Source organism: Sceloporus occidentalis, unplaced genomic scaffold, assembly GCF_023333645.1.
Source record: "Sceloporus occidentalis isolate IW3139 unplaced genomic scaffold, rSceOcc1.0.p SCAF_2, whole genome shotgun sequence".
In the NCBI taxonomy this organism is placed as follows: Eukaryota; Metazoa; Chordata; class Lepidosauria; order Squamata; family Phrynosomatidae; genus Sceloporus; species Sceloporus occidentalis.
In genome coordinates, this window is record NW_028316982.1 from 163715749 (window position 1) to 163726140 (window position 10392).

The 10392-nt window shown below is 41.8% G+C and overlaps 1 protein-coding gene across 2 annotated transcripts in view; it reads right to left on the reverse strand.

Annotated features, from left to right (window-relative positions):
* Nucleotides 1-4807, reverse strand: part of LOC149319211 (gamma-tubulin complex component 3) — a 77844-nt gene extending 73037 nt beyond the window's left edge. For both annotated transcript variants that reach the window (XM_089511287.1, XM_089511289.1), the window contains exon 1: nucleotides 4690-4807. In XM_089511287.1, the coding sequence (XP_089367413.1) occupies nucleotides 4690-4765 (76 nt within the window). In that variant the 5' untranslated portion in view covers nucleotides 4766-4807. The remainder of the gene's footprint in view (nucleotides 1-4689) is intronic.
* Between the last annotated feature and the right edge of the window lie 5585 nt (nucleotides 4808-10392).

The following is a 10392-nucleotide window of genomic DNA, read 5'->3' on the forward strand; positions in this document are numbered from 1 at the left end:
GATACATAGAGCAGAATTAGACTCAAAGGATGTTGGTGTGAAAAAAGAGGAAGGAACATCAAAAATTTAAGATATACAGATGACACTATACTACTAGCAGAAAATAGCAAAGACTTGGAGCAATTACTGAAGAAAATCAAGGAAGAAAGTGCAAAGACAGATTTACAGCTGAACATTAAAAAAAACAAAAATAATGACAACCGATGATTTATGTAACTTTAAAGGAGACAATGGAGACAGTGAGATAGTTACAGATTTTTCACACCTTGGCTCAAAATCAGACTGGAGAGTGCAGACAAAAAATCAAAAGACTAGACTTTGAAGGGCAACTATGAAATATATAATTGAATACCAAGGTTAGGAATGGCCATGGCATCATAGTTCCCATTTCTATGTATGGTTGTGAAAGCTGGACAGTGACGAGAATGCATAGGGAAAAGTACCAACCCATTTGACATACAGTGCTGGAGAAAGGTTCAGAGGATACAGTGGACTGCTAAAAAGGACAAATAAATGGGTCCTAAAGAAAAATCAAACCTGAACTCTCCCTAGAAGCCAGGGTGACTAAACTGAGAGTGCTGTACTTTGAACATGTCATGAGAAGGTCTGGAAGCTATCCCTATGAGAACTGGATACAGTATACTTAGCTTTGGAAAAAAAGTTTAAGAGGTGACATGATGAAATGATGTCATACTGAAGATGGAGCATGCTTGTTTTCTGCTGCTCTGGAGACTAGGGCATGGAACAATGGATTCAAACTAAGGAAAAGAGATTCCACTTAAACATTAGAAAGAATTTTCTGACAATAAGGGCTGTCTGACAGTGGAATATGCCACCTGGGAATGTAGTGGAGTCTCCTTCTTTGGAGGTTTTTAAACACAGGTTGGATGGCCATCTGTCAGAAGTGTTTAGACTGGCCTGGATGGCCACTGTGGTCTCTTCTAATTCTATGATTCAGACATGACTCACTAGAAAAGACAATAATGCTTGGTAAGATAGAAAGCAGTAGGAAAAGAAGATCGAAATCCAGTTGGATAGACTCAGCCAATGAAACTATGGCTCTGAGTCTGCAGGACCTCACCAGGAAGGTTGCCTGAAAGTCTCTCATTCATATGGTCGACATCAGGCAAAGTCAACTTAATGGCAGTAAACAACAACAGCTACTATTTTTATTTTTTATTTATTTCAAGGATTTATATCCCACCTTTCTTTCACAATGGGATTAAGGGATTAGTCAGATGATGAAAATAATCCAGAATGAATTCAGGTTGAATCTCCATTGTTCCCATGCATCCAAAATGCACCCGATTAAGTTTTGTTTTTTTGTTTTTTTTTTGGGGGGGGCACTTAACTCGGGATAATCAATACCGACATTTTTTCTGACTTTTTAAGAAAGAGTCACATCATTGGCAGTATGAATAACCAATGTGAATAGACCTGGAATTAAACTCTGTATGGCTTGAACACATTTCGAAAACATTTGTATCTCCGACTCCATGTTTATTCAAGTGCTAGCACGTGTGAGCAACCAAACTCACACAGATGCACAAAGATGTAGTTCTATAGTGTGAATAATAAACCCAGAATGCATGAGTGAGCTGTTACGCTAAAAAAAAAACCCAATGTCTCAATGACCCCTTAGTAAAAACATAAGCACTGTATGTTTTCTTCCTTTGCTCAAAAACATGACAAGATTGCAAACAGCTTCTCATCAGCCTCTCAAAAACCACCAAGTAGTTTCATAGCTATAACCACACAGGTTTGGTGTTCAGGGTGACAATTGCCTTGCATTCCTGTTGTCTTGTATTCTGTCCTTATCACACTTCAGTTATCCCATCCTTCCTCTGAGAAATTCTGGGTATGGCACCATTCCTTCTACGTACGCTGAACAACCCTGAAGGGTAGGTCAGGGCTGCTGCCACATTGCATAAATAAAGCAGCCTGATACCACTTTAACTGACATGGCTTAATGCCTTGGAATTAAAGACATAGGAGTGCCAACACATCTGATAGTCCTGATGAGGAATCTGTACTCATGACAAGAGGCTACTGTCAGAACAGAACATGGAGAAACAGAATGGTTCCCAATTGGCAAAGGGGTCAGACAAAGCTGCATCTTATCACCTTACCTGTTCAACTTAGATGCAGAACATATTGTAAGAAAAACAGGCTTGAACACAGAAGAAGGAGGAGTGAAAATAGTAGGATATGCCTATCCTCTGTCTAAAGTATGCAGATGACACCATAATACTAGCAGAAAACCTCCCAGACGGAACAACTACTAAGAAAAATCAAGGCAGAAAGTGCACAGGCAGGCCTATTACTGAACATAAAGAAAACAAAAATAATGACAATGGAGAATCTTGACAAATTCAATCTAGACAATGAAGAAATGGAAGTGGTAAAAGAGTCCTCATACCTGGGATCAAACATTGATAGAAATGGGGACTGCAGTCAGGAAATCAGAAGAAGATTAATGATGGCTATGAAAGAACTAGAAAAGGTTCTAAAATGCAAAGATATACAACAAACACAAAAGTGAGAATCGCACAATACATTGTATGGATGTGAGAACTGGACAGTGAAGAAAGTAGGTAGGAAGAAAATCAATGCATTTGAAATATGGCACTAGAGAAGAGTGCTGAGGATCCCATGGACAGCCAAAAAGACAAACTAATGAGCCCTGGAGCAGATCAAGACAGCGATCTCCCTGAAAGCCAAGATGACAAAACTGAGGCTGCTGTACTTCGGGCACATCATGAGAAAGGAGAACTCACTGGAAAAAACAGTAATTTGAGGAAAGGTGAAGTAGAAAGACAAGAAGGCCACATGCTGGATTAATGTACTCTATTAAGGAGAACATGGTATGAGTTTACAGGACCTACAGGATCATCATGGGTCAAGATCGACTCGAGGGCAATTAACAACAGCAAAGCACCCCCCCCCCCAAAACCTCCCTAACATGATTACAGTGGGCCTTTGGTATCCACAGTGGTTTAGATCCAGCACCCCAAATTCTTCTATGCTCAAATCCCATTAACTACAATGATGTAATTAAATGGTGTCCTTTATATCAAAGAGCATTTTTTTATTTTGGAATTTTTAAAAAAATCCAAACCATGGATGTTTGAATCCGCCAAAGAAGAGTCCGTGGATACAGAGGGCCGACTGTATATATTAAAAGGTAATTTGGGGGAATTGTAAGAATTTTTAAGAATTAAAAATTTTAAGAATTCTTTGCATCACATTTTATGCCACTGCATTTTACATGACTCACATATCCTAGGTATTTTATGGTAAAATCTATTACCTTTGGCTATGTTGGTCTATGGCCATAATAAATTATTGGTTGATTGTGACTGATTGAATGAATGAATCTGTGGATACAGAGGGCCGACTATATGTTAAAAGGGAACTGTACTTTTAAATTTTAAGAATTTATTGTATTGAATTTTATGCCACTCTGTTGTATACAACTCATATTTCAACTCGTATTTCACAGTAAAACCTGTTACCTAAACTGGTTTATGACTGCAATAAACTATGGCTTGATTGACTGAATCCATGGATAAAGAATCTGTGGATACAAAGGGCCAACTGTATAAATTAAAAGCCACACACCTTGGGCAAGTCACACTCTCTCAGCCTTTGAGGAGAGCAATAGCAAACCTTCTCTGAAGAAACTTGCCATGGAAACCCTGGGGTAGGTTCCATAAGATGGGAATGATTTGAAGGCACACAACAAACACAGTGTGACCTGGCGTCCTCCTGCCCTTTCCAGGACACGTCCTACATTTCCATCCAGGAGGAATTCCAAAACGTCCTCCAATTCGGGTATGACAGAGAAGCATGGATTAACGTTTATAGGAGTGTTTTTAGCTTTTGTTTTGTAATATCTCATACATTCTTTTTCTTGGAGGTCCTACATTTTGCGGTGCTTTTATCCTCCTTAGTGGTTAGGACCTCTGGTCACCCTGACACAACAACAACCACAACAGCTGCCCTCTTCCTCTACTTGAGACACTGCTATTGGTCAAGTGTCACCATCAAGGGAAAGCGATGATGGTTGACTGTATTAACTGTAGGGCTGGCATAGTCACTGGAAAGCATCCTTTGCTCCACTACCTGCAGACCTCTCCCAGGCGCCTCTGACAGAAGGAAAGCAACAGGTTCCCCCACCTCCTCTACTACCTACTACTACTTCTACTACTTCTAATTATTATTATTATTATTATTATTATTATTTGTATTCTGCTTTTCCACAAAGGAATCAACGCGGATCCCAACAGTATACCACTGTTGTTGCTGTGTCCCTTCAAGTCATTTCCAACTTGTTATTATTATTATTATTATTATTATTGAGACCCTAAGGCGAAATTATCACAGGGTTTCCTTGGCAAGGTTTGTTCAGAGGAGGTTTGCAAAAAGAGGCTGAGAGAGTGTGACTCGCCCCAAAGGTGACCCAAAATGGGTTTCATGGCCGAGCTGGGAGCCTCCAGAGCCGTAGTCCAACACTCAAGCCACTGCGCCACGCTGGCTCTCTCACAACAACTACTACCCCAGCGCCTCTACTACTAGTAGTAGTGGAGTAGTAGTACCACCACAACCACCCCCCTCCCTGTTCTGCCCAGCTTTGGAGCCCATCCTCGGTGTAATAGGGAAGCCAACCGCCTCCCAGGGGCTGGTTACCTTCTCCCTTTCCCAGGATGCGGCAGCAGAGGCTCTGGAGGAGGACGTTGGGCGACTTCTGGTCTGGTCCCGCCATCCTGGCCTCCTCCTCGGAGCAGAGGAGAAGGAGGAAGGGTGCACCGGCGATAAGGGTCCCCCAGGCCCCGCTCCCAGCCCGCCTCCTCCTCCTCTTCCCCCGACGCCCCCAGGCCCGGGCTCAGGGCGCCATTTTAACACAGCCCCCCGAAAGAAAGGGGGAAGGAGAGGAGAGAGAGAGAGAGAGAGAGAGAAGGAATAGAAAGAAAGAAAGGGTTTTTCCAAAGGCGGGCCCCACGATGCCTGCAGCTGGGAGAGTCCTACTCCGAACTCCGTCCGTGGAGCAACAGGGCCCTTCGGAGGAGAGGTTCCGGGGCAGCCATGGAACAAGGCCTTCCCCTTGATCAATCTCTCTCTCTCTTTCCTACAAAGTCCCCACACAGAGACCCAGGGAGACCCAAGGTCCTCCTTTTCCCGGACCTGGCCTCCCTCTCGGCCTCCCCTCCAGGGGGAAACCCCCCAAAATGTCCTCCATTTGGAGCATGGCTAAGAAGTTCACATTTACACAAAAAGAAAGGAGGGTCCTGTGGCCTCTCGGGGTTCAAAGGGTGGTTTTAAGTCCCCTTGAAAGAGTCTCATTCCTTTAAGGGGGGCTAGCCACACTGCACAGTTAGAGCACTTTGACCCCACTTTAACTGCCATGAATCCTGGGATTTGCAGTTTGGTGAGGTATAGTCCGCCTTCACCAAACTACAAATCCCAGGTTTCTTTAGCATAGAGCCATGGCAGTTACAGTGGGGTCACACTGCTTTAATTCCACAGTGTGGATACACCAGGGTGACCAGACGTCCTCCTTTTCCAGGGCATGGCCTGTATTTCGGCCTTCTGTCAAGGATGAATATACATATATATAATTAGAGTACTTATACCCCGCCCTTCAGCCCTAGAGGCTATCAGAGCGGCTTACAATTATTTTTTTTAATTTCAAAATGTCTTCCATTCTGAACATTACTAAGAAGCATCAGTTTATTGTATTATTCATAGAGAGATCTTGTGGCACCTTTGAGACTGACTGAAAGAAAGAAGTTGGCAGCATGAGCTTTTCTAGGCTTAAGTCTGCTTCCTCAGATGCTTTTGACCAAATGCATCTGAGGAAGTAGACTTTAGTCTACGAAAGCTGATGCTGCCAACTTCTTTCTTTCAGTCTGTCTCAAAGGTGCTACAAGATCTCTTTACTTACTGATTCTACAGACTATATCTTTGAATTCATATTATTATTATTATTATTATTATTATTATTCAAATCCCTGTTCATCCATTTAGCCAACTAGTTACTTTGTCTAATTCTTCTGCCTCCAAACAGATGAACAACAAGGAAGACAGAAGACAACTGGGCACCGATAGTAGAATACTGTAAGAAATCAAAGATATAGCCATGTTATTCTGTAGAATCAGTATGTAGGGAGATCTTGTAACACCTCTGAGACTGTGGAGTTCATCACGCGGGACAAATCCTGCGCAGAAACTAATTTTAAACTGAAAACAACCTGCATTTGCGGGTTGTTTTTCAGACAACGTTCAGGCTTAACACAAACAGAAAGTTGAAAAAAAACTGCATTTGCAAGGTGTTTTTCAGATGACGTTTGCATGAAAGAGAAATAGCATGAAAATAATCCAAATGCAAAGTTGTCAAAACCAGATGCTTTTTACTTTTGCTAAATTCTGAAAGTACAAAGGAGTTTTCCATTCGGATTATTTTTGCATTACTTCTCTTTCACGCCAACACATCTGACAAACAACACCTGGATTTTAAAATCCCATTTCTGCACCGGATTTTACCAGTCCGCCCTCCGTGTGATAAACTCCTAATGGAAAGAAAGATGTTGGCAGTGGGAGCTTTCGTAGACTTAAGTCTGAAGAGCTAAGGAAGTAGACTGAAGTCTACGAAAGCTCATGCTGCCAGTTTCTTTCAGTTAGGCCGAAAACAGACAGTCCTAAAGGAACAGCTCTGTGCCACCCTTTTGCTCACTTGATTGGGGTCGCAGCATGTGGTTGCCACAGCCCCAATCCGGTTTTTTTCCAGCCCCAAAAGAGGTGACAAAATGCCACTCCTTTTGGGGGCAGAAAAAAGCTGCTCTTGCTGCTGCTGTGGCTCTTCCATTTTTCTTTGGCATAGTGTGTGTAAATGCTGCACTGCAGAAATGGCATGATGTCACCTGCTGTCTTGGCAGGCAGGCGGCATGATGTGGCTTTGGGGGCAAAGTCAGGGCAGGCAGTGTGTGGTGACCATGTCACCATTCTATCCTGACGCTGGCATTTCTTGCAGGTATGTGCAGCCCCTTAGTCTCAAAGGTGCTACAAGATCTCTCTACATGTAATAAGAAATGTTTATGACAGACAAAAAAGGGGGGAAAACATAAATAAATATTTGGTAAAAAACAAGAAAGAGTGCTAGAGAAACAAAGTAGAGGAAACTGTTTCAGAAATTTATGTTTATTTTAATCTGAACTCAGGCAAAATAAAAAAATGTTTTTACAACCCAGATTAACTAAGGAAAGTACCAATGTAGAATTAAGAAACAATTGAGTGTATGTTAAATCAATGCGGAAGAAACACATAAGAAACCACAGAAGAGTATCGGAATGGGTTTTATATGACAACTGTAACAATACTTAAATGTTTATTATTAAATCATTATTAAAACTTTATTAAAAAATTAAGTTTTTCAAAAACAACAACTAGAAATCCAAGTTACAGTGGTCTCAAATTGCTTTAATTCTGCAGTGTGGATACATCCTTTGCAATGAAGAAAATTTCAAAACTACTAATTCCTTATGGATCTTTGGTCAGACAGTTTCTAGCAGAATCTCACAACCTGTGCATCCAATATCTGAACTTCCAGTCATTGATTAGCATTAAAATTAATTCTTTCTTCATGTATTATGCATCATTTAATTCACTATTAATTAATTGTATTTATATATACAAAAATGCTATGTAGAAAAATTATTTATTTGGGGCAGTTAACAAAAAAACCTAAATAATTAAGATGCAACTAGAAATTGGTTGAACAAGTCTATATAATGGAACTCCAAGATAGGTTGAGGTTAATAATTAATTAATTAATTAATTAATTAGGCTTCCTACCAGTCACCTGACCATAGTGAAGTTGGTGTATGTATTAAAGTAAGAACAGAGAATATCTGGAATTATAACTATTGCTGGGTTCAACAGTAACCACAGCTATTAGGCATACTGGCTGAGACTGATGAGAGTTCAGTTCCAATACCATTCAGAGAGTCACAGGTTTCCCACCCCTTAAAACAGCATGAGTACTAAATTGTACATAGATATTTTTGGATGAAGTGTTTTATGACTGTTAAACATATTTTCAAATTAAGAGCAATTTAAATAAATGAGATTTAGTTCTCAGTAAATATAGGTAAAACAGAGATGGGAAGAATATTTGCAATTATTCATTCCCAGGTCAGAAAATATTTCCCAGCACTTAAGAAATTTCATCAGGATAGATAATAGAACAGTAAAAACTTTGTGCAGTTTTCTGCTAGTATTAGTCTCTCAAAGTGTCAGTCAGCAAGAATTATTCTACAGAGAAAAACACAATTATTCTGCCTAGAAAATGGGTTTGTGGGGGAAGACATGATTTGGATGCAGTGTATTTCCACAGTGTAATACTGTGCATAATTATATGAGAGTAAGTCCCATTGAACAGTTGGAATTGCTGTGTTTAGCCTATAAACATATAAAGGATAGCCTTATTAAAGGCTTTCATATACATATTTTTAATTTATGCTGATTTAATATGTTTTAAGTGGTTTGTTTCTGGTAATATTTTGTTTACATTTTTAATGTTTGCATCTGTGAGCTGCCTTTAAAGGACTTTATCCTAAAGGTAGAATTAAAATATCCTAAATAAAATATGAAAATGAATTGTGCTTTTTATTAGCCTCATCTTTGGAAATCCTAAAAGCAGAATACAATATGGATGAAACCTAGTATTCCTCCCCTCCTATCGTCTCCAGGAGAGTCGAACTGTCTTACTTTTATTGATATTAGCATCTGTTGCTCAAATGAATAATTAAAGATAACATTTGGATAGTCTTCTGTGTGAAACCTTGCCAAATATATCTTTAGGCATTCAAAAGTGGCACTCACTGACAAAGCAGTGCTGAAAATGGAATGGCTTTGACACTGGAACTTCTTAGAAAACAGTTCTAACAATATGCCTTGGAAATATACAGTGTTAGGAGGATTTTGGGAAAGCGTGATGAGTCTTAGAACACAGGAGGAGGCATTGTCCTGGAAAGAGATGAATCTATCACACTCAGGGCGGTCCCACTTGCGATTTAAAACGAATTTAAATACAGCGGTTCATTCTAAAGCGATTCAAAATAAAGCGAGTGTTATCCCGCTTTTCAAATCGCTTTATTTGTATCGTTCCCATTTACGTAACGTTTTATTTTAATTTGCTGTAATTGACCCTGTTTCGTTCCCATTCAAGGATGAATCGGAGTATATTTAAACCGGTTTTGTTACTTTTTCGTTCACATTCACTTGTTTTGGCTGTCAATCAAAGCGACGTCATCATGACATCACATTAATTCGGAGTAACATACACTGATGTAGCCTGTACCTGCGTTCCCACTACCTGGCCGTTATTAATTCGTTATAAATTTCGCGGTTTTTTCAAAAAGAGCTAATCAGGAGGCGCTTATTTGTCCTCTTCTGTGTCTCCCCATATTAACTGCCATAACTCAGTGCTAGGAAATCCTGGGAATGGTAGTTTATTATGGCACCAGCACTCTCTGGCAGAGGAGGATAAATGTCTCACAAACACAACCATCCCATAGTTCCTCTGGAAAGAGCCTCGGTTCCCCAAATCCGCTTTGCCTGTCCCATGGGGAGAGAATCTTTGGGGAAGATTGCTCCCAGGGCTGTCTGGAGAGCCATGAAGCGGGGATATGTCCTGCAAAACCCATCCCTGAGGCGGGTTACGGACCGCCTGTTTGGGGCGGGCTGCACCCACCCCTTTCCCCGGTGTATCGGGGCCTCGGCGTCCAGAGCAGCAGCCGTTGTGGCCCCGATCTGCCGCTTTTCAGGCTGTGGGGAAGCGGCAAAAGGCCCCTTCCCTGCAGCCTGGAAAAGGGTGTCCTTGGGGCCTCAAGGCGGCGAGGAGGAGGAGAAAGAGGCCGCTTGGCTCCTTTCTACTTTGGTCCGCTGGGCTCCTTCCTGCTCTGCGCTAAGGGCGCACTAGGCACCCTGGCGTGGAGCGAGGACGTCACTTCCGCGCCGCCCCATATAGAGGCAGCGTGGTCATGACGTCCTCATGGCGGCGGCCGTGTGGAACGGCCGCCGCCATTTTGTGCGCACAGAGCGCGCACTAGGGTTAGGGGGTGCAGAAGCACCGCCCCTTTCTAACCCTAGTACGCGCTCCGCGCGTACTTTCCTGCCCATCTGTAACGGGCCATAGTTCCTCTGGAAAGAGCCTCGGTTCCCCAAATTTGCTTTGCCTGACCCATTGATCTCTGGGCTATCCTCCAAAGCCCATCTAGTGCTCAGGCAGAGGTGAAAAAGAAAAAAAGAATAGTTTAAAATGGTGTTCAATGGCTCTCCTCACACATCGGTCTATGAAAGAGGAGCAGAGGGGAGGTTGCAGTCTACCGGAGG